Raw genomic sequence first — 25458 nt, 5'->3', positions numbered from 1 at the left:
GACCATGATTTTAAAGGAAGATTTGTGGTCAATTTTTGGTTTATAATGATTACAGCATTTTTGTTATATTTTTGTTAAGATACCTTATTTAAGCACTGAATGCTTATTTTTGGATGTCGTCGGTCCTGTAACACACCAAGCGGTGCAGACAAATTGAATACTGCGCATTAGCGCGGTATGATAATTTATCTGCACCGCTTGATGTGTTACAGGACCAACGAAATCCAGAAATAAGCATTCAGTGCTTATATTTATATTCATACTGATGTATATTTGAATGAAATATATTATTTTGAATTGTGGCTGTAAAGCCAATATATACGCTCTCAGCCATATTAACATGTTAATATAAAGTTCGCTTTTGCAACTAAAAATATAGTACCAGAGACTGTAGAGAAAAAAAAAATTTTAAGGATAGTGGACCCAATTCACTTTTACAATAGCGATTTTTATGAAATTTTATATGAGTTACAGTTACTAAAGATATATCAAAATCAATAAAAAAATAACAAGAAAATCGAATTAGATTTTTAGTAGGGACCATTACAAAATTATAAGTTATAGATTTTTTTTTTTGTAAAATATATTTTTTTGTTACAAGTATTGATGCAAATCGAAATGTAAATGATTTGTTTACTGGCTCAAACTCTATTAAATAATCTATGTAGATGCTTAAAAATATCTAATATAAAACTTGCTATAGAACTTTAACATTCCCTTGCAAAATTTGTGCATGTTAAAAAATGTTGAAAAGCGTAATTCAGCATGTTTTATAAATGCAAGATTGCCCTCTACATGCAATATCGAAGTGAGTATTGATGACGTTGAACAGCTATACATTGCGTCATAAGCAATTTTTCATCGAGTGTTAGTGATTGTGACGCAATATTTCAATGATTCGTAACGATCACTCCTTTTAGGTGCGCAAAGTGAATTAGGTCCTTCGTCCTTAAGGAGTATATATAGTTTAATGATTATTTTCAAAAGTACATACCAAGATGGTTATGTAAGATGGAAAGTTTCATGTTACTTACAAAAATAAATATACTCAAAACATGTGAGGACGATTATATTTGTGCTCATGGCGCATGAATTAGCAAAGTGTATTGAATTTTATAGAAAATCGAATGTGGCAGATGTCCAGTGCAAACATAAAGGGGAAATATACACTGAATGTAAATATATTCTGGTTAAGATACCTTTTACTCTGGTTAAGGTACCACACATTCTGATTAGGATACCGGTACCTTATATTCTGGTTAAATATAATGCCATCCTAAGAACCTGAAGTCTTTCTCACTCCAACACAACAAAAATTAAAGGAGACGAATCAAATAATAAATAGCTCTTGCATTTATGGAAATGTGTATATAAAGAAACTCTTCTGGTTTACTTGTATAAATTTATTGAATAACATATTCTATGATATATAGCTATATTACAAATAGAAAACATTGCAATGTGTACTAATAGATGCATACATGTGCTCACAGTCTACATGTATAAAACAGTCTGATCCCACGAACCATGCACAACTCTTTCTACAATATTTGAAAAATAAGCTCTTTCTAATATGCTGAAAATTCATAGAATTCTAAAACAGAAGTTTCCAAAAACAAAATCAATGGATGAGGAATTTTCTTCTTGCAGCAAACTTTGATGCCAGCAAGAATATATGCGCAGTCACACTGGATGTAACATGATACAGTCCAACAGTATATGTCTGTTCATGTAACACTTTCTTCAAGCTTTTATGGTTAATTTTTCAAACTTTGACATCCATCCATCTGCACTTGATCTAAAAGACAATAATAATAGTATTGAAATTTTCATTATATCTTTTCAATGATAAAACAAATTAACTAAAAGAAGTTAAAATATCAGAGGTAAATTTGCATTGATCTGAAACCTATAAGAAACCTAATACCGGTAATGTTGGATGCAACATAATATGATACTTACTGGACTTCACTTTTCAGGACTTTCTCTCCTGCCAACATCAAGTCAGCCAATCGGGCTACATAGGGGTCAAAGTTCAGGCTGGCAGCAGCGATGACCTCGTCTCCTCTACAAAGCAATGGAGAGATTGTGTTTACTCTGTTTGAAAACTTCAACACATTTTCAAATATCTTAAAAGTCTTCATTATTCAACGAATTTAGTGAACCTAATATTCACAGCTTCAGATACATTTACTAACTAGTAAACTCTAAACTTGGTAAGTCATAAATTTGAACTTTAATGCACTGATGATTAATTTAGCTGATATATGGCTGTTACCCGCACTTTTTACATGAAACTATATATACTTGTACATCCCTTTTCTTTGTAATCTTTAAACAGTATATTGGTATAACATACAGCAGGGCTGTTATTTCCCCCCTGTTGCAGGTACTTATATCAATTGGGCAGTTTTTAGTAATTTATCCTGCAACTACCCCTTGCATTGATCGAAGAAAGGTAACCCAATAAACTTATATTCGGTCAACGCCCCAATATAGCCTCGTGCATTTATCCAACATTCAAATTTTATGCGTTGTGATGTCATCATGGCTTCATGATGTGCACCATTATTTGTCAAAATTATGAAGCTTCTATCATGAAATTTTGTTACAAGATAAACTAAATACATATTAACTGTCTTGAAATATAATGTAAGTGATATTTGGGCTCAGGTCATTAACATGAAGAGGGCTCGGCAAGCCTCACCCACTGGGATGTTTTCTTACCCTCGCCTAAATACCGCTTATATTTCAAGACAGTGACCATGTATTTTATAAATATGACCCTTACTTTGTGTAGTAGGCGATGAATTTGGGAGCCTCTAGGTCACCATGTACAATGATGTCATCATAGCCGGGGCCGTAACCTACAAACAAGCACGCACACATAGGAGCAAATACAGTAAAAACCAGGGATTGGCGATTTTGATTCGTTATAAGCGTAATTTGTTTTATCCATCAAGTTTACAATGTGTAATTAAATCACAGGGAATGAAAAATCAGTTAGCTGTAACCTTCAATTCATTATAAGAATGTTTGCTATAATCATGTTTTACTGTAATACCAACCAAGTCTTATTTGTTAGTGAGAATTAACCTCCTTGTATCAAATATACCGGCCCACAGTAAACCATGAATCTTTTACTGTTTAAACCCACATAGTCCCTGTTTTGAAGATTAGTTGCAGTGACCCAGTCATAGATAAATTGCAATATGATTTAATTTATGATAACTTCTTCTTGTAAATACATACATGTTGTTTTCCATATTTATTTGTTCTTTTGTAATTTGTCACAGTAGAAAATAGATTTTCTATATATAGACATACAATCTATCAGATTATTCTGTATTTATCCTTCTTGCATCTTTAACTTGGCCGACTCTGATAAATGTATATTAGCAGATTAATTACCTGTGTAACGTATACTTTTCTTGTATTGCACTGTCCAAAAAAAGGGAACACTTCTGATTGGCTCATCTTTACCTAGGATTCCAAGAGCTGCAGTTTTTCCTATATTCCCAAAAAATTAGTATTTTTAGGTATTAAAAATTAATAGCAAAATGAGGCAAATGCTATCATGATTTTAAAAAAAGACTGAAGGAAACAAAAACAATAAAGTCAAATATTCCACATGACAAAAGAATTAAGGCTTTTATACATGTATGTGTACATAAAATATTGTTTAAGAAAGCATACGATACAAGTTATTATGTACCATGAGCATGTGCCATCTGCCAATGCTGGATGTTAACATTTTTGTCTCCAACACTGAAGAGTGGGAACTCTACAATGTCCCCAGTTGCATACACATCAGGTTGGTTAGTTTGCATCATCTGTAAAAATTTAGATTTTTAAAAGAATGGTCAGTAAAACAATTGTTGTCAGAATGTGCAAAGAAGATTTTAAATGAAGATCATGCAACTTGCAATGCTTAACAAAACCAGCATGTTTTTATCTTTAACTTAATATTAATGTACCTGGTATATGCATGATATGCACTTGTGTTTAGAAAACTATGGACTTGCAATGTGATTCAATGATTTTAACAAATTGAACCATTTGACCCACTTTTGAGGACTTACTTTATTTACAGGAAGGAATCCTCTATCGGTCATTTCTACACCAGATCCCTTGATAAAGTCGGTAGCCGGAACAACTCCTATAAAAATGCTAATATTTTAAATATTTGTTGCATTATTCTATAGAAGAAAAGGGTCATTTTTTGAGAGAGTTATTTCCCTTACCAACTCCCATAATGCACAAATCTGCCGGCAGGCGGGTGTCATCGGAGAGAACAGCCTCAGTGACCTTCCCATCACTCCCCACAAACTCCTTGATTCCCCGCTCAAAATAAAACTTGACTCCATTGTCTTCATGCATCTATAGAAAAATGATTCTCAAATGAAACCCAACTAAGTATATATACTGACACATGGTGCATATCCCCATTTATTATATAATATATTAATCAGCTCCCAAGTGACAATTGAAATAAAGCAATTCATAAACATATAATTATTGTATTTTTATGTTTTGTAGTTTTTGCAAACAGTATACTGTAGATAATTATGTATAACAACATTCTATATATATGAAGATACAAAATAGAAATTCAGATGAGTTGTTAGTCACTTTAACAGAGAATTAAATTTATTAATCCCATATATCAGCTTTTTAAAGGGACTTAGACACGATTTGACTTCAAATTTTCAAATTTTATTTTTCCATTTTCAATGTTTATACTGATAACTATAGAAGTTTTTAATTCTATATAATTTAATTCTGGTTGTAACGCACTTTTTGATTGGCTAAAAAATTATTTTATATCGTATAAAGAATGTTGCCTACGTCATAGTAAGACTAACGTCAAAAACATATCAATACGCCTGACGTTACGTTTGAATTTTGTACAATTTTACATTATTTTAAAGGTCAAATGACGTTTTTATCTACACTGAAGAGAAGAAAAATTAAATTATAAGCAATGAATTCAATATTTATTAGTTTTATATGATATAAAATGGTTTGAAACAGTTTACGCTTTTCTATAAACCACTTCATGGTTTATAAAGCGTTAACTGCCCCAAACCATTTTATATCGTATAAAACAAATAAATATTGAATTCATTCCTTTAATCAAAATTTGAAAGTCAAATATCAAGTTATAAGCAAGATACAGAGTTAATAATTCTATGTAAACAAAACTCGAATACAATGTATTGTAACTTTTTACATATGTGTTGTATTGGTGTAAGTTTCAATCAAATGTATCTTTTTCTGTTGATACCAGTATTTATGAAGATATTGAGTTAGTTTAAATTATTTTTTACATGTCATTTGTCTAAGAATAAAATGGTAAATCTCCACATTTCATCTTTTGTAAACAACTATAAGAATCGAGCTTTGTTTACATAACAACCAATTCTTACCTCTGTATTTCGCTTGTAACTTTACTTTAACATTCAATATTTTGGCCAATCAATTAAAATGCACCAGTAAACCATTTTATACATAAAAAATAAAAATAAAAATGTTGATCTCAAATCGTGTCAAAGTCCCTTTAACAAGAAGTAACTGTTTACCTTCTTTAGCACTGCACCAAGTTTAAGTCCTAGAATATTTTGAAATGGGACTTTCCCTCTAACTAAGACCGAGACAGATCTAGCGGTTTCTACTAAACAAGCGGCTACCTCCATTCCTACACATAAGAGGTGGTGCACGGTCAGAATTAGGTCAAAAGCAAGGAACATGAATGCAAGGAAACTCTAACCGTCCAGTATTTTATGGATGGATATACTGTAAACGTATTACATTTGGCTGTGTATTATATTAATAATTTTATGTGGAAAGCTATCCCCGCTAAATCAGGCATATCGCGAATTGCATTGCATATCTGTATAAAAATAGGTACATGTACTTTTAAATATATGTTACCTCAAATCAACCAGTACACTAACTTGTTAAAAATCAATTTCTACCAAATATATGCTAAATATCATACCGGTATGTTTATAGTAACTATATACTATACATATAATATTTTGCGTGTACAATATTTTGCAGAAATATTTTGCAACAGATGAATGTGAATTTGATTTTATTGAATATACCTATTTATCTATATATGTTTGACATCTGGCATTGTATTTTGTTTGGGATCAGTTTACATTTGTGACTGCATTCTGCCATAAACACTAAACAGAATACAAGGCCAAATCTGAGACTAGGCTGGTCTTCTTTTTAATGTTATCCAATCTGTAATAAATCAAGATGCACTGCATGCTACATGTACATTCAATATTGTTCCAGGAAAGTAGTAGCTAGCTGTTAGTGAAGAAACGAAACAACTGTTATAATACCAGTGCAGGGTATTTTTATTTTGTGCAACCACAAACACGATAAATACATCTTAGTGGCAGTGTTAAACATCTACTGAAGGACTTGTGCTCATGAACATTCAGTGTTAGATGATACTCTGTCTACAATGATTATAGTACATGTAACAGCTACAGGATATGTACAGGAGTGAGACTGTATGATGAACAGAGACCATAGCCCAAGCCATACAAGCATATATAGAGTCCACCACCAAGTATCAAAACCTCAGTGACAGGATTAGGGATATAATATCTATGGTGTAAGTAATCCTAGTTCATGGGGTTTTTTTGCCCATTATAACTTACTAGTTATAAATCGATATATCATAAGTTTCAAATTCATTTGGATATATATTAACAACTGCAAAATTTAGTTTTCTCATGCAATCAAAATAAGATGAAAGTTTGATTACAATATGCTTTTTTTACTGGATCAAGTTCATTTATAAAAGATTTTTATCAAAGAATGGGGAATAAAATTTTGTCATAGTTTCAGTACAATGTATTTGGTATATTACTGTAATAAGTGACACCCTGTCTCTGAGGTCATGACCTTTAACCCCTACAAACAAGCAGCGGGTTACCTTTTGTAACACTGATCCTACTTTCTCGCCCAGAACCAGTTGGAAGGGGACCTTGATAATGTCCACCACCGACACTGAGGTCGCGGTGCCAGCAAGAGCGGAGGCCACCTCCATCCCTGTACAACAGAGTCAACCCAGAATGTAGCCATAGCATTAAGTAACCTCTCTATATAACCAGACTAAAGGTTACACAATGTGAACCAGACTAAAGGTTACATAATGTGAATCAGACTAAAGATTACACAATGTGAACCAGACTAAAGGTTACACAATGTGAACCAGACTAAAGGTTACACGATTTGAATCAGACTAAAGGTTACACAATGTGAACCAGACTAAAGGTTACACAATGTGAATCAGACTAAAGGTTACACAATGTGAACCTGACTAAAGGTTACACAACGTGAACCAGACTAAATGTTACACAATGTGAACATCTCTATCAGGATATCCTCTCTTGCACCTCTCTAGAACTCTACTGAAAGCTAGGCAATGTCAACATTTTCACCATTCTCAAAAGCATCTACTCTATTTTCTTCCCCAAAACACATTTTTTCGCCGATAAAATGGATTTCCTAAAATCTACATGATGATGATCTACTTTTACTTAAAGCCACATGATTCTATCAAAAATGATGTCAACAACAGAAATAATACCCGTGTATAACCAGTGTAAGTAATAGGTAGGTACAATTATGAAATTGGTTGCTAGAATAACATTTATCATAATCTCATGTTATATACTAAAAGTAATTTTAAAAATCCAAGGAACAGTGACCATTAATATTCCAAGCAGCTTAAACAAAGGTGTATTTTCAAATATTCGTATAATCCAAATACAAGTAAATGCATTGATAAATTATCAGCATGTACTCTATGTTTCCTTGCATTCATTTCTTTAAAGATGATTCAAGTATAATATATTGTAAACAATCAAACAATTCAGACACTGGTACATGTAGTACATTATGTTACGTAAGTTCATCAAATTATCATCAAGATTTATAATTTGTTATGATACTATAAATAACCGACCAATGAATGAGGACCCGATGATGACCACATTTTTTCCCGCAGCTCGTTCTGCGATCTGATTTGCGTCCTCTGGAGTTCTGAGCTGATACACGTTTTGTAGATCAGTGCCTGGGATAGGCAACATTCTGGGACTATAGAAAACATAGATGATAAATAATGGAAATACAGCAAATTTATCCAAAGTATTTGATGAAGTTTATGACCAGAAAATTTTGACAAAATATTAAAAACTCAAAGGTATTTAGTTACAAGTTAGAAGAAGGTTACAAACATTTAAACTTTCAATAACATTTACAAGATATTCTTGAGTTATCATTTGTTAAATGGAACAATGTTGGTTGCAAAAATATGTCGTTGTTTATTACCGGTATTACTACCGGTATTACAAACATACCGTCCTCCAGTGGCAATGACTAATGAAGTATAAGGTACAGAGCTGCCATCTTGGAAAGTCACTGTTTTGTTGGAAACATCTACTGCAGTAGCCTTGAAAATAAATTCAAGGATAACTTTATACAGTTGATTATCAAAGCCAGCTAGTATAGTTAATTCAAGGACAAATAACCTCGGAATACTGTACATCTAAAATTGTGTTCCATTTTTTACATTATAAATACGGTCTCTGTGGTTATGAATAATAAATGCAGTTATATGGATATATATTCTGTATCACAAATGACCTGTGTTACAAAATCTGGTCAAAGATATAAAGCTGTCATTTAGGTCACAACAAATAAGACATTAAGTCTCTGCGCATAATGTCAACATATCGTGCTATAATGGCAGAGTTCCTACCTGTTTTTGCTTTAGAATGGTGATGTCTGCCTTGGAGTAGAAATCAGCACTTCTGAGAGCTATCTTGTCAGCTGTGATATCCATTGCCTGTGTAAGATACAGTGTCGTCTAAATGCTAATATTTCAGTAAACACTGATTACAAATAGCCCAACTTATTTAAATAAGTAAGTCTAACATGCCAAGAATTGACTTTTCTCTTGAAAAAGTGGAATGTCCAAGTGCTATGCCATAAAATTGTGATGACAATCCATACACAACTTGGGATTAAATGTTAAATTAGAGACAGACAAAAAACGTTCATCCAGAAAAAAACACCTATATTATAATCTTGAGCATCAAGTCAAGAACTCTATGGCAAACCTTGCTAAGTTTTGGTCTATCATAAGGAAGGTTGTTTTCTTGTGTCGCTATGGTGATTTCCCCTGTGAATCCTTCCTGTCGCAGCGTTTCTGCGCATTTAACTGAGGACGGCCCTGAAACAAATACCAAAGGTGATGGTAATGAAAATCACCAAAAACAATTACTGTATAACCTTATTTAGTTGAAAATAGTAGGTCTATAATAATATACTTAATATTTATCGAACAAAAATATTCAAATTATTAAGACATCAGTCAAAATATTTTTGACAAGGTGAATTAGATAGAATGAATACACAAATTTCATATCAATTTGATTTTCCCTTGTATGTCTTAAAATTATTGAACTGAATGATGTTTGTAAGTAGATGCTATCTTATATACCTCCTCCAATGATCAAGACTTTCTTGTTGCTAGACTTCGAGGCTTTACACATAGTACGCTGAACTTTAGGGTCAGCCAGTGCAGACTTCTTAGCTGTGACCTTAACCTTACCACCATCAACTTCAACCTATAATGACATCATAACATCAACATCACAAAGAAGCCCATTAAACCAAAGGAATTTTACTTGATCATGCTTTGAGTTCTGCGGTATTTGACCTTGAACTTTGGAATGCTATCCAGGCCAGGAAAGTCCTCAATGTCCCCCGTCTTCACACTAAAGCAGGCTCCATGCCAGGGACAGCGAACTCTGCCCTTGCAGTGACTCCCGTTGACCAGTGGCGCCCCATAGTGTGAACACTTTGTACCGAGGGCATAGAACTCTGACCCTTCCCTGACAATTAGTACTTTTCCTTCACCGAGATCAAACTCCTTCATACTGCAATGAGATACATAATATAGAGAAAATATGATAAAAGTTCAACACCTAGGATATTAGGATGTTTAGAAGTCATAATGTGGACATTTTATAGTATTTTTCACCTCTGAACAAATAATAACTTAAGTTTATGAACTATGTGTAATAAAATTAATAATCAAATAGAATGCCTGTGATTTTTACTTGATGATTTTCTGTACCAGTTATTGACAACTTCCCCACTGATGAAAGTTTTCATTTTTAACCCAGGAACCCCAGGCAATACAGAGAGTAATTAATGGTAACTTACTCCCCGTCCTTGAGATCGGACTCATTACAGACCACCCCTGACACTGTGTCGGCCATGTCTTCCTCGGGTTCTGGTTCAGGTTCGTCCTCGGGTTTATCCACAGATTCTTCTGGATTCTGCTCACTCTCTACACTGACAGCGGCTTGCTGAACTAGTTCCCCTGTTCTGTTGTCTGGTTCCTCTTTGTCACTGTCTTCAGTCTGAAGGAAAAATGTCGTCTCATCATTGACAAAAACATTAAAAACTTCAATGCATTGAAAATAAGCTAGGTTTGGTTGTCCTAGATTTAGAACATAGGACTCTATAACCCTGTTAACCTGCAAGGTCAGGTCATTCTGAACATGTGTATGCCAATATTGATGACACTGGTACAAAACAACCTTCAAACAATGAATGATATACCACCTGACTCCTTTATAGGTGCAGTAACTCACACACTGATGTTGAATTAACAAGATTTAGGGACACAAACTTCCTCTACAGCAGAATGCTCCTCCCCAGATCACACATGTACTTGTATTGATGTTTTATGACCTTTTTGTCGAGATGACAATGTTAACATGATGTAAAGTAATGGCGTCTCTTTGATCATCAAACATGCATTCAAGTGATAACACACACATTGTCCTACAGTGCACATAGACCAGACTGCACAGTACAGTCAGGGAGTGACAGATAGCCTTGCTGAAGTGACAGGACTTTAACCACGGTTTTCAGAATACATTGATATTGCTCTGTGAATGGACAACTCTTCCACATTACTATATCGGGGTTTTATCATCTGCATAAACATCATCAAAGCTTAGTACATTAACCAGGAACCCTATTCATGTTTGGTAATTTTAGTGCATGTTAATGAACATGCATGTTGTGACTTTGATATGTCTGTAAACCTCCTAACACTGATCACACCTGTTTGATGCATACATATCTGTCGGTGAAGAAGTCTTTGCATAATGATAGTGTAGGCATGCATGTTTTAAAATGAGTATCAAAAGTGGTTCCAATTTCTCGAAAAAAATTCAGTTTTTACTTAAGTTTGATCTCAAATCCTGAGAATTTACTCAGTCGAGATTTTTTTCATAAATACATTTCTCGAATCAAACTTCATTTTCAATGAAAAAAAATCGTCTCATTATGTTTTAAACAGAGGAAAATCAGATTAAATTAAGAAGAGTTATAAAATGTTGATCAGCATTGAAATTTAACACTCTGTTATGTTAAACATACATTACATAACGGTATCTTACAATTATATAAACCATATAACAATCAAAAACATTTTAAAAACATCATTACTACCTTAAAAATCGTTAAAAAGTAGAATCACTGCACAGTTGTTCCTTCTAACACAGACATATGAATTAGTTCCCTTTGTCAAGGGAGATAACTCCCCAAAGTTTATTATTTATTTATAAAAAAATTATTTATCAAACCTCCACAGATTATTGCATTTACACTGAGTATTGATTGGAATAGATCTAAGTAAAGAAATGAATATTACAGACAATATAATTTACTGTATTAATGATGTTTATGTCATATTCATATTTGAGATTTGCTATGGAGGTAGCTTAAGTTTTCTCAATTTGAGTAAAAATCATGACTAAGATTTCTTTGAGAAATGCAGAGAGAAAGACTAGCGAACAATAAGGAATCTACAGTATATGATTTTTTTTTCGCACAGAAGGTTTAATTCAATTACCTGTTCAGGTTTAGTTTCCTCAGCAGTAACTTCTTCCTCTACTGTGTTTTGTGCTGGCTCCTCAGTATGATCCTCAATCTGGTCCTCTGGTTGTTCCTCAGTGTGGTCCTCTGCTGGCTCCTCTAAGCTTTCCTTTGGTGGTTCCTCTGAAGTGTCTTTCTCTAAAGCTGATTCTTCCTCCTTTGTAACAAGCTCCTCTGACTCCTCAATCTGGTTCTCCTTCAAATCCTCAGCCTCTTTTTGGATCTTTTCATCAAGGTCCTCTTCTTCTAGGGGACCTTGTGTCGTGGATTCTGGTTTTTGCTCCTCCTCTGTGTTGTCCTCTTCTACAGGAGGATCAGATGTTTGCTGAGTATTCTCCTCAGAGTTAACAACTTGACTGCTGTCAGACTTCTCAACAGTCTCTGTCACAGATTCCTGGGGAGTGTCACTGGACCCCTCAGACTGTTTGTTATCTGTGGGGGATTGCTCACCGTTTACTGCACTGTCATCAGCACTAGTGTCTTTTGTAGGTTCTTCCTTGGTCACTGGCAGACTGGTTCTTGTCGGGGACTGTCCGTTCCCGTTCTCTGGCTTCCCAGATAGCGGGGAATTTATTGTATCCGGGTCAAAAGTTTTGGACGTCCGTGCTTCGACTCCGTTGGACTTCTTACTTCCTGACCTTTTCTTCACTGACTCCCCAGCTGTAACAAGGTTATGGTATTAATGAATGAACAAATCACTGACTAGATAGATATATGAACATCAATATCCTGATACAGTTATTACAAATACATCCAACTTTATGTATATCACATTGTGATGGACTATTAATAAGTGTACAAAAGATTATTTATCAGAGAGTAGGTGTAAGATTTTATAGCAATTAGTAATAAAACAGCTATACTGGTGCACATACCTAAGCCTTGCACTCAATATACTAATGCAATTACAGTAATCAATTTCTGGAATGTATTACTTTCATAAACTTTCATAAACTTCATAAATTTTCTCTTTTGAAACTTTGTTCTGTTCTTGCCTTATGTTTATAACTGTAATGTAACAAGGTCCTTTAAATGCCTTTTAATCCATTAACTAATCAATACTTAAATGCTTTCTCTCTGAGCAAAAATGAATTTGAAAAAAAAACTTCAGCAAATATTTGCCTACTTGTGAAATATCAATGTTTCATCTGTTATATAGTTAGTGTGGAAATGCATACCACAACAGCTAGGTTCACCGTGAGACTTCAGATTTGATAAAATTTCAACATTTCATAAACTACATTCAGCATTTCTTGCAGAGGTATTTAAAAACAAAATTTTCAAAAGAGCAACAGCCACTATGTGTATATCAGGCAATATTACTATATATATACATTTCTAACTGTAAAAATTCTATCGATACACACTTAAATTAGTACCTGCAGAAAATAAATCCCTTTGAGCACTGCGTACACTTATAGAGAGTTAAGATACCAGTAATCTTGGGGAGGGTAATCTTTAAATACCCGGCCGTATACAAACACGGCCAGTCACATGGCTAAATATGATATAGAATCACACAACCAGGGGACATAAATTAGAACATTGAAGTTCCTCTTGATTGATATATATATATATATACAGCAGTATGTTCTGTTCAAACATCAGTAAATCAGTCACGTTTTGTGTATCAAGTCTCTATATGGAAACTTTGAAATTTAAAATCCCATGCAAGTATTTACATGTAAACTGATAATACGTATATATGAAAATATTAAGTTGCATATAATTTATATCTGAAATATCTTTCACAGCAAACTCACCTGTTATGAACCAAATATTGATTATGATTTGTACGGTATTCATTCAATCAATTTACTGTAATTAAGTTTCTTGAAATATTTATCAAGAATATAGGAACCAAATATATTCACATATATTATTGATAAATGTAAATTATTCTTAAGAGCAAATTAAAACAAGCAAATGGATAAAACAGGTGCCCAGGGAGAATCAGTTAGTGTTGGGCGGACTTCTCTCTCCTCTTTGAGATGTAGGGGTCGTTAGGGAAGTGAACATATGACACATAATTTCCATATCTTTGCTTTAAGGTTAAAAGTTTACTTGGCAAATGCCAAGGTAATAGACTTCACGAGCTGACCATACCAAACAAGAACTTAATTGCTGAATTTTCTCAGAAATACTAAATATGGTTTGGACACAGTTTGTAGCAGAAATTTTTTTAAAAAAAGAAGGTAAATATTCTTTGGATGGAGATATTTGACCATACATATAGTACATTCAGTGTTTCTCTGAATCACACCCGAGGTGTTCAGATGTACTTGTCCGGTTGTCCGGGGGGGGGGGGGTGGGGGGGGGGGGGGGGGCTCTCCTGTACAGGTCTGGAGCTGATAAACAGTAATTGTTGTCCGGGCTGTGATATAGGAGCCTGTGTGGCCTTGGGCTGGAGAGTCCCACCACTTGGAGTAGACAGGAACCACTCGGGCACCTCGCAGGGACCGTGATTTATTTAATGCTCGCCCCTCTCCATCGATCATAAAACTGACAGTTCCTCCAGGTATCAAAGACTCATAAACAACAACCTCTCCCGAGAACCGGAGCGCTATCCTTAGTAACATAACATGTCTCCCAGAGTATATTTGTCAATACCTCTACAATTAAGTGTCGTGGTCTTGGAATGTTGAACCTGTTTTTGTTGTCTGTATTGAACACTTTTTGGGGGTTTATCAATAATATATGTTGGTTTGTTCATTGGGGCACAATACCACATACCATTAAAAGTGAACCTTTGATAGTTTTTATCTATTGAATAGAAGGCAGAGAGCATTACATTGCCCTTACACCACAAACAAAGTTCTGTAGGAGATTTTTTTACTGTGATCCTATGAGCTTTACAGTCATAACTTAGAGGGATCTTTAGCATCATAACACAGCAAGGTTTCTCTGCGCCGGAATAAACTTCCCACATCTCATTAAAATCTGTAAAGACTGCTATGAAATGATAAACAAATAATTATAAAATGATAGAAAAGTGATATGAATTAAGAATTTGTATGTGTAAACCCAAATTTTGCCTGTTTGTATTTACTACAAAATATTTCTATCTTATAAATTGCTGCTCCAGCATTTTGCAGTAATACATCCCTTACAAAACATGTCTGTTGAAGATAAATACGTAAAAGATGAAAAAAGATGTGAACTTTTTTCTGTTGGCTGTGCCTTTGAAAATAAATTGTTCATTCAGTTTATGCATACTAACTTAAAATTCAAAAAATTTTTAGGGAAAATTACTGGAAACTATTTCTTATCCATTAGTGAGGGGGAAACATTTTGAAAAAGTGAATAAGTTAAAATTGTACTGTTAAGTCAAAACCAATTTTAACTTTTCTTTCATTTACAAATCATTAACGAAAAGAAAAAATATCTTTTTACCCATATTGATTTAGACGATAGCAAAGGGTATCGGTAACTGTCGTTTGCATTAAAAATCTTAATTTTTTTTCCTAAATTCTAGTCTTTTCCAAATTCATTACAGTCATTAAAAAACCAAGAATTTAAAAACAATTTAAGTACCAGTAACAGTTGCCATTATTTTACCTGCTTCAGCTGATGCACAAGTCCCCATTACTGGCTGTATGTAGTAACTCGCCTTACGATCACAACTGTAGTAGGATTATTTGTAAATACAGAATAGCATCCGTGTACATATAGAGGGTGGGGTAGATTTTACTATGGTTTATCTTCCAAGACAAAAGTATAATGTCATAAACTGGAGGATTCCTATAAAATCATTAACTAGATAACACTAGCCAGGAGTAAATATAATTCCGGGGTCAGTGCGATCACCCTTACCTCTTTTTAATGATCTTAAAATGAGTGACCTTGCAGTGTGTAAAAGCAAGTCTTATAGAATTCCATGATGAAATTGCTTGTATCTAAAGGTTTTAACTGTATATTTATTTTATAAGAATCTAAAACAAGAATACTTTTCTTAAAAGTTTTATTTATAATTCAAGACACTTTTGAGACTTGTTTAAGTTTTTCTTGTCAATGACTATGTATAATGATAACTGATAAATCTTTTTTTAAATTTTTTAAACAAAAAGCTACTAAAAATTGTATCCTTTTAAAAATCATCAGGAGAAAATAACAGTTCTAGAGTTGTCCCCCTTAACGCAGTGTAACGTGAAGTTTCTCAATTGAATTCTAAGAATTTACAAAATAATTGAAAAATGTCATGAGAAATTTTTGGGGAGTCAAACATTAGCATAAGCCTGTGTATCAGCTTCCCCATCTCTACGGCTGATCTTTAAATCTCAGCCTGTGGCCTGTATCATCAACTGCTTCAATGACCAGATCTGTATCACCCCCCTCCCAAGGACATTTCTGTTAAATCCTTGTTGTCATATTCAGCTAGTAACTACATTGTACTTCAATTTTATGCTTCAAATTTACAGTGTTCATAATAATTACAGCAAGTTTCTGTATATAGGCTGGTGACTGACAAATTATCCGTCACAGTTTTGGTCTAATTTCATTGTGTTACTGTATAATTCAATATCACATGTTATTTTTTTTATGATGGTACATTATTGATTGTTTGCAATGTATATTTAAAGCTTTATATGCTGCATTTTTTACCTTTAAGATAAACACACACAAAAACCTAGAGTTGAAACAATCAAATGAATACATGTGACAACTTGGAAACACTTCCTCAATTTTTATGTATATAGAAATTTATCACTGTTGAAATATCTTTAGTAAACACAGGAAGAACCAAAAACTTGCTCCTGGTAAGTTAAATGTTAAAACTAGTCAAGGAAAGAAGAAAGTTGACAGTAAAATTCAGAGATTATAAAAGTTAAGAGATTAAACATTCAAATTGACAATGAATGCATTCCACACTAATAAAGGAAGTGATATGATACCCACACTTTATTTTCTCAGAAATCATTGTACAAAAAATTATTAATCTACATGACCACTTTTCTTTTAAAGTTTTATCACCTTTTTTAATACTTATAAGCAGAGACCATTGGTTAACACAGCTAGTGTTTTTAAGCTCTGTACAGGGAAGGATGAGTGAAAAAGACAGTCACCTTGGAAAGTGTCCCACTCACGAAAACACCCTCATTACATCGAAAACCTTTTAGCGAAGGACATTTCTGGAGCCTCACACATCTTATCATAATGATTCATTATTGATCACTTTCAAATGATAATTTATTTGGATGCACGAAAAATATTTGTTATAATGAGAAGTGAAAAATATTTGAGTGGGACCACGCCCCCACTTTCCCATGTACAGACCAAGCGGCAGTCTATATAAGTATCAGTCTATACAAGTATCCCCGACCAGGTGAGGCTACAGGTGTTAATTGCGATATGCTTGACCACTCTTCACTTTACAGGATTTCAATATTTGAGAGATCATTTAAGACATCAAGGGTTAGAGCATCTCAAATACAATGAGAGGGAGTCGATCTGAAAGATTTACATAGGGGAGTTATCAGCCCCATCGTCTATAGCTTTATTTATAGCTGTCTACCTGCATGATTTTTTACTTCTCTTCAGTTGTATGCTAGATTAACCGAATGTAATAAATTCAAAGATGCAAATGAACCTTGAACAAGAAAACCTTTGCAGATGAGCGACTTGGAATACTGTATGACTGTCTTAATATTGAAATGCTACGAAACCTGTAATAACTCATGCAGTCTTAAATTGAGTCTGTTTTTTTACGCAGCCAAATTTTCACTTAATGCAGCCGTCATGCTGACAGCTCAGTGAATAGTTCATTCAGTGCTTGATGGCCAGACAGGGAGAACTTCCCTCCCCAGTGAATTCAAAATTCAGCAGCATCACAATTACAATATTTATTCTCTCTAATTATGACTTAGACTTGGGATCACATTTAGTACTGAATTGTAAACATGGTAAATAGAGATACATTTCTATAATTAAAATCTACAGAGGAAACTCAATATTATTCCATGATTATATGAGCCTTTTACAGATATTTGAACAAACTTGTGATCTGGAGAGAGAGAGAGAGAGAGAGAGAGAGAGAGAGAGAGAGAGAGAGAGAGAGAGAGAGAGAGAGAATTAATAACTTACTGAAGTCATAAGACTTGGACTGCCCCTTGCCCATCCTGTGGTGTTTGTATTGAGTACTCCTCTAAATCAACAAATCACTGGATCCAATGCTTCTTTCATCTCAATGATTGCTTCACAGTCATCTAAATACAGAAAAAAATCCAGAGTGATGCCTCAGCACTTTATAATGGTTGCATAATCACCACGTCGTAAGTCAAGCTGACAAAATTAAGAACCTCAAAATATTCTGTTTTTCTCCTTGAGGAAACAGTTCAACAAGAACGCGATCAAGAAATCCAAATAAACTTCCTCTGTAAACTCTTTTGTCCTGCTTGATCAAGATACATGTGGTCAAGATATTTATTGTTTGCTTTTTAAAGAAGGAAAGCTAACGATATATTAATCAGATTATTAAATAACACATCTTTTGTGAGCTCCACGGCTAAAAGTATGTCTATTCTAACAGACAACAGTGCAGTGAATAAAAATAAAAAGCTAGACTAATGAATCATCCAGGCTTCTGAAAGGCTTTAAAATCAACAGGTATTAAAACTGATCAGGCAGAATAACAAAGGCTAAAAAAAGTAACTGGACTGTCCACCAAAACGCCCAGTCCATTAAGTGTGACACCCACCGCTGACAACGTCTGTAGATAGAGTCCCCGCAAGTCGGCCAGTCGGACTGGTTGATTGAAAACAACACGAGGTCTCAGCGAGAATCACAACTGTGACTGCCCCAAGTCATTCCATCAATACACACCTAATATACACCTACTGCAGCACACACTTATATTGTTTTACCTTCCTCACTACAGTAATGGAGTTATCAAATGCTCAGATTGAAATAAAACTTCCTTAACAGTCCATTAGTTTGGAGGAAAAAAAACCCACCCATATATCTTAATTACTTACAAATTGTCTTGAAAAGATATACATCATAGGTAAGTCTTGGGCAATACACAAATGCATAGCACACCTGAGCCAGGTGAGAATTGTGAAGGAAAATGGATGCACTCCTACGTGGAGTGTCTGCAAGTTGTCAGCTGTCAGGCCGAGCGACTACCAGACAGGTCGTTAATGTTCAGCCCTCACTGTCAAATTATTATTCCTGTTGAAACTAATGATTACGCTTAAAATAATGACCTGCTATTCCAGGATATTCAGTGGCTATGTGTACCATTTACAAACAAACACACAACAAGATACATGTAATTAGTGTAAATCTGAGGACCAAGGCTGGTGGTATACCTTATTGTGTAAATGATGGAGAACCCAGCCCAGGTGTATAAAGAGTACAATGTCTGACTCAGCATCAGGGGTTTTATTACTGGTAATTTTGATGCTGTCTGATCCGTCTATCTGTATATCTGATTCCGAAATAAACTTCCCATGGCATCTGAGGTCATTTTACTGGTTTTCTGTGCACTGCCAATGAATGATCTTGTCCTTGCACAGTAAACAATACATGTATTAACATGCATGCTCTTTAACCATGTTCTTCTTTAGACTATATATGGCCAGACCTGCCCAGTATTATGTGAGAACAGACAGATAGAGACAACAGTTAGGATCACCACACAACACCCTCTGTCACTGACCGGTGAGAAATAGTCCCCACCACACACCACCACATCCTCTGTACATTGACCAGTAATGTGAATGGTCCCCCCCCCCACCCCCAGGTACAACAAATAATCTAAAGGTCACTAAGTTCAAACTTGTCATAGCTACATGGAGACAAATGAAACATTACTGGAGGAGTCTGGGTTGCCAACACACCTGTCCTAATTCCAGATTGTTTGAAAGAATGTTACATCATTTGTATCTCTTGTACCATTTGGTTTGGGGAGAAAGAATGAATTGAATTTTATCTATGCACATCTTTTTATGAATTTTGACAAAAACACCTGAATTCTTTTAAAAGCAAGAGCAACTAAAACAATGTACCCAGACTACCTGGTGTCTGTGGGTTAGTTTGTCTGTGTGTTAGTTTGTCTGTGTGTTAGTTTGTCTGTGGGTTAGTTTGTCTGTGTGTTAGTTTGTCTGTGGGTTAGTTTGTCTGTGGGTTAGTTTGTCTGTGTGTTAGTTTGTCTGTGGGTTAGTTTGTCTGTGTGTTAGTTTGTCTGTGTGTTAGTTTGTCTGTGGGTTAGTTTGTCTTTGTGTTAGTTTGTCTGTGTGTTAGTTTGTCTGTGTGTTAGTTTGTCTGTGGGTTAGTTTGTCTGTGGGTTAGTTTGTCTGTGTGTTAGTTTGTCTGTGGGTTAGTTTGTCTGTGTGTTAGTTTGTGTGTGTGTTAGTTTGTCTGTGTGTTAGTTTGTCTGTGGGTTAGTTTGTCTGTGTGTTAGTGTGTCTGTGTGTTAGTTTGTCTGTGGGTTAGTTTGTCTGTGGGTTAGTGTGTCTGTGTGTTAGTTTGTCTGTGGGTTAGTTTGTCTGTGTGTTAGTTTGTCTGTGGGTTAGTTTGTCTGTGTGTTAGTTTGTCTGTGGGTTAGTTTGTCTGAGTGTGTGTTAGTTTGTCTGTGTGTTAGTTTGTCTGTGGGTTAGTTTGTCTGTGTGTTAGTTTGTCTGTGGGTTAGTTTGTCTGTGTGTTAGTTTGTCTGTGGGTTAGTTTGTCTGTGGGTTAGTTTGTCTGTGTGTTAGTTTGTCTGTGGGTTAGTTTGTCTGTGTGTTAGTTTGTCTGTGTGTTAGCTTGTCTGTGTGTTAGTTTGTCTGTGGGTTAGTTTGTCTGTGTGTTAGTTTGTCTGTGTGTTAGTTTGTCTGTGTGTTAGTTTGTCTGTGGGTTAGTTTGTGTGTGGGTTTGACTCAGCTCTCTGATAAATAAATCGGGGTATTTATTAAGAAGTATTTTCTAGGGAGCCTGCTCAGAAACAAAGTCCTTGAAACATATTATAATTTGGAAAGCGGGGACAAATGAACTTGTTCACATTCTCCAACATTTAACTGTTCTTGCGGTTTATAACAAATAGATCTCCCACAAATACCAGCCACTATCCTACCACAAAAACAAAGTGCTTGTCCCTTTTTATCATTTCTCTTGTGGCAATAAATTCTGAGTCAAAATAGACTCAAATTAAAAATGTATGCTAATGGCTATATATTCTTGGCTAATTAATTCTTTACATTTCGGCATGAATTTTTCAATGAGATCCATCCACTGATAATATGCTAAACAGTTTTGACATCTAAATTTCTAAGGTAACAATCATCTAATTCTTAGGAATCATGAAAAATTTATGCTTAAAAAAGAGCTAAGAGTGACATTCTTTTCATTGCTAGATTCACAGAAATCACCCTAATTGACTTCTTATTCACCTGGACCAGGTATGTTAATCAGAGGGCGCCTCCCACTCGCCTCTCACACCAGACACACCTGTAGTGGAGGCCATGATACACAGGTAGACATGATTACAGGGAAATGTTTGAGTAAAAACTTGTCGTTACTCCGGAGGTGAGAGTTGTCACATGGACATCTAACAGGCAGCTTACTTGTCACTCCAAGGTCATGCAGTTAGTTAACACAAAACACCACTTCTTTAATTCTCCCCCCCCCCCCCCCCCCCCCCCCTCTTAAAACTAAGATACCACTGCAATTTACAAGAGAATGTCTAGACAATGCTAATAACACAAATAAAGTTACAAAATGACACACCTCTTCCCCCTCCTGCAAATTCAAACTATAAACAAATAACATAATTGTAATCGTTCCATTTGTGATCTCACATGTTTTACATGCTGATTCCCCATACCAGTACAATGTGATACACACCTTTAGGAAGAGTCTCACCTGACAATTGGTCTGTAAGCACAATATACATGTACAGACTGCTAGGGCTGAGCGATGTTCATAGGACTACAGACACCCTGGTCTCCAGTATTACTGGTTTTGAACACCTCTTTATAACAGACAGAACAAAAGTAGGTATACCACATTCCATTACACAATTATCCAAAGAGAAGCCAACCAGCTCTGTCAGTTCTTGGTACATGTGATTTACAAATAGGCAATCAGAAACTTGTTGTGCACCATTCAGTAAATATCCGAACATAAATTTGACATGTCAACAACATTAAGTTTATAAGGAGATTTTGGATTTCTTAATAGACCATAATTATCAAGTAGTATATTTTTACCCAAATTGAAGAGAGTATTACATGACTGAAACTTGCAGTAATAAAAAACTTCTCTCCGCTAAATGTCACTATAATATTTATCAGGATAATGATTTAAATTAAAAAAAAAAACCAAGTGTCCTCTACATCCACACACAGGTCTACTTACATGTACACAGAATTGTAAACTTACAGTCTTCTCTACATCCACACACAGGTCTAGTTACATGTACACAGAATTGTAAACTTACAGTCTCCTCTACATCCACACACAGGTCTAGTTACATGTACACAGAATGGTAAACTTACAGTCTCCTCTACATCCACACACAGGTCTACTTACATGTACACAGAATGGTAAACTTACAGTCTCCTCTACATCCACACACAGGTCTAGTTACATGTACACAGAATGGTAAACTTACAGTCTCCTCTACATCCACACACAGGTCTAGTTACATGTACACAGAATGGTAAACTTACAGTCTCCTCTACATCCACACACAGGTCTAGTTACATGTACACAGAATGGTAAACTTACAGTCTCCTCTACATCCACACACAGGTCTAGTTACATGTACACAGAATGGTAAACTTACAGTCTCCTCTACATCCACACACAGGTCTAGTTACATGTACACAGAATGGTAAACTTACAGTCTCCTCTACATCCACACACAGGTCTAGTTACATGTACACAGAATGGTAAACTTACAGTCTCCTTTACATCCACACACAGGTCTAGTTACATGTACACAGAATTGTAACATACAGTCTCCTCTACATCCACACACATGTCTTGTAACATGTACACAGAATGGTAAACTTACAGTCTCCTCTACATCCACACACTTGTCTAGCTAGCTAGCTGTACACAGAATTGTAGCATACTGAAGTAATCAGGACCCCTGTAGCATGCATATCTGTGACATAACATGTCATCAAATTTATGACACCTGTACAGGTAAGCCTGTCAATCACGAATAGCAAAACTTGGGACCCTTTATTCCAAAGAAAATTCCATCATCATAAAGAGGAGAATATTTCATTTCAAGAATATCCATTAGTATCTTGTGAGAAAATAAAATAGACAGGATTGATGAAAAGCTCAAAACCAAGTTTTGGTAAATTTAATGTACGGAGCAGCTGATCCCATGCCTGAGGGATATGTTGCACTGAGAAGCAGAAAGTGAATTTATAATCATTTTAGAACTGATGTTGCAGCCCAGAGAGGTTTTAAAAAAAGAAATATGTATTATTCATAACTAATTATAAATAACATGCTTCAATAGTTAAATCCAATATATATTCATTTCTAAACCAACTCAACATTGTCAGAAAATGGAGACCCACAATAAAACAAACTCACCAGTGATTACCACACAAATATCCTTGAATCAGGAATACCTGTTGACCACAGAATTTACTACTTACCGACGAGTGCAAAACAACATAATATGCTTGAACACTCTGTGACAGTCTGTGGTAATCCCCTCGTACCAGATCAACACCAGCGAGGTGTCGTCACATCTACATGTAGCCGTGGAATCCTTGAGCTGTCCCCTTTACTATCATTGTAAGCATCCAATACAACCTCTTGTCTATCCTATCTACACTGTAAACGGTGGGGCCCAAGTGCTGTCCCCTTTTTACAAGCACCCATGTACGTACATTGTCAACCAGAAATCATGTATTTATCTAACACTAATAACTGACAGAAAAAGTTTGCTTTTTCAAAGTGGTTATCCAGATTTTTTAATTTTCTTCTCATTCGATTTGATTGCCAAAATAGGATTATTTCTGTTATGTACTGCCAATTAGTGCCATCAAAATTAGACAAATGTATGAAAATATATTTTAAGTAACTCCTCTACAAATTAACAGAATTAACCAAAGGACCTGAAACTTTTTATGATCATTGATTTACGAAGACTAAAAATGACTCTTACCAATTATTACACTGGTATATAGTCCTTTGACAAAATTTTCCTGACACCAAATTACATGAAATGTACATGATGTATATCACACATTCCTTGATCTCCCTATTTTTTACTCCTGGTAACCCACACCCCCTGTTCCCATGGGTGACTGATTGACCAGTTCCTACCCCTCAGACTCACTCTGTCCTTGTATTTGCTTGCATCCATAGTGTATATATAGTACAGGTATACTCAGGTGTTGTATGGACTGCCGTGTACCTCGGGGTCTGCATCACCTGAACAAACACTGCCACCACATCTGTGTTACACAGAGACCTAGGAATGGGGGATCCACTCCACACCTGACATCAGCACCCGTCCTACCTAGTGATGCCTCTACAACTAACAACCCAGTTATCTTTCCCTTTTGTCCTATTTTTTATGAATAGGTTAAAAAAAATGTTGGTGTCACTTAACTTTAACTTGTCAAAAACCATGTTTACTTATGTCTTCATTAATGCAATTCAATAGGTCAATTCTACAATCAATATCAGTTTAAGGGCTATTTCATAGTAACAAGATGTGCTTAAGAAACTATGCCTCTGGCAATCAGAAAGTCCAATCTAACAAATATGACCTTTGACCTCTATTAGTGACCTTGACCCTCTACTGACATTGACATATGTCAGTATATGCACAATCTGATAAATGAATAGAGATGAAAGAGATGAATTTGATTTTCTGAATGCATTGAAATAATAACAGTACATGTAACTAACTCTCAGGTACAGGTCATTTCTTGGAGAAAAAAACCGTAAACATAAATGGTTGAAATAATACTAACACCTATTGCTTCACATTAAAGTCAAATAGTGAGCAACATTCATTTACAGTGGTTTGATCTGATTGATCTGATAGACAGTTGGCTGTATAGCCACACTCACCTTATTGCTTCCTTTGGTCTGTTGTAACTGACCGTCATCCCACTGGAACATCCAGTCATCACTTTCCCGTACAGTGTTTATCCAGTAATCACTTCCTTCTGGCTCCAGAGCTTGTTCAGTAATCACTTCCTGCTAACTCGAGTGCCTGTCAAGCGCCACCACTTCTGTACGAGTGTAGCTCGCTGCGTCCTTCCATCAAATCTTCATATCACTTCCTCCACACTCAAATAAATCCCCGCTAACACACAACATGTTTCCTCTCCATTTTCTTACCAAATACTAATCATCTTGCACAAATAAAAATATATAGTAAAACTGATTCAATTATTATTCAATGCCCATTAACACAGCAGGAAGCAGCCATTACTGTAGATACTCAAGCCCTGATTGCTGTGCTATAATGATGCTTTAGTTAAAATCTTAGATACAGACGAATAC

At 35.1% G+C, this 25458-nt stretch overlaps 1 protein-coding gene across 7 annotated transcripts; it reads right to left on the bottom strand.

Moving 5' to 3' along the window:
• Window positions 1-1388: 1388 nt before the first annotated feature.
• LOC105323732 (apoptosis-inducing factor 3) lies at window positions 1389-25183 on the bottom strand. 7 transcript variants are annotated; one of them, XM_034482556.2, is made up of 18 exons: window positions 25021-25183; window positions 18073-18194; window positions 11969-12651; window positions 10264-10463; window positions 9755-9974; window positions 9536-9662; window positions 9153-9265; window positions 8792-8878; window positions 8391-8482; window positions 7997-8127; window positions 5583-5698; window positions 4245-4380; window positions 4083-4159; window positions 3716-3833; window positions 3412-3510; window positions 2792-2867; window positions 1963-2067; window positions 1389-1798 (listed from the first exon to the last, which is right to left on the bottom strand). In XM_034482556.2, the coding sequence occupies exons 2-18, from the start codon at window positions 18104-18106 to the stop codon at window positions 1744-1746; spliced, it is 2469 nt and encodes an 822-aa protein (XP_034338447.2). In that variant the 5' UTR covers window positions 18107-18194; window positions 25021-25183; the 3' UTR covers window positions 1389-1743. The 7 variants fall into 7 exon arrangements, with proteins under 7 accessions (XP_034338447.2, XP_034338432.2, XP_034338434.2 ...); XM_034482541.2 differs by lacking the exon at window positions 5583-5698 and adding an exon at window positions 6962-7077 and having other exon boundaries at window positions 25021-25178; XM_034482543.2 differs by lacking the exons at window positions 5583-5698; window positions 25021-25183 and adding exons at window positions 6962-7077; window positions 23524-23546.
• Between the last annotated feature and the right edge of the window lie 275 nt (window positions 25184-25458).

Source organism: Magallana gigas, chromosome 3 (assembly GCF_963853765.1).
Source record: "Magallana gigas chromosome 3, xbMagGiga1.1, whole genome shotgun sequence".
NCBI lineage: Eukaryota > Metazoa > Mollusca > Bivalvia > Ostreida > Ostreidae > Magallana > Magallana gigas.
The sequence above is the reverse complement of the archived record's forward strand: the minus strand, read 5'-3'. Positions and strand labels throughout refer to the sequence as shown.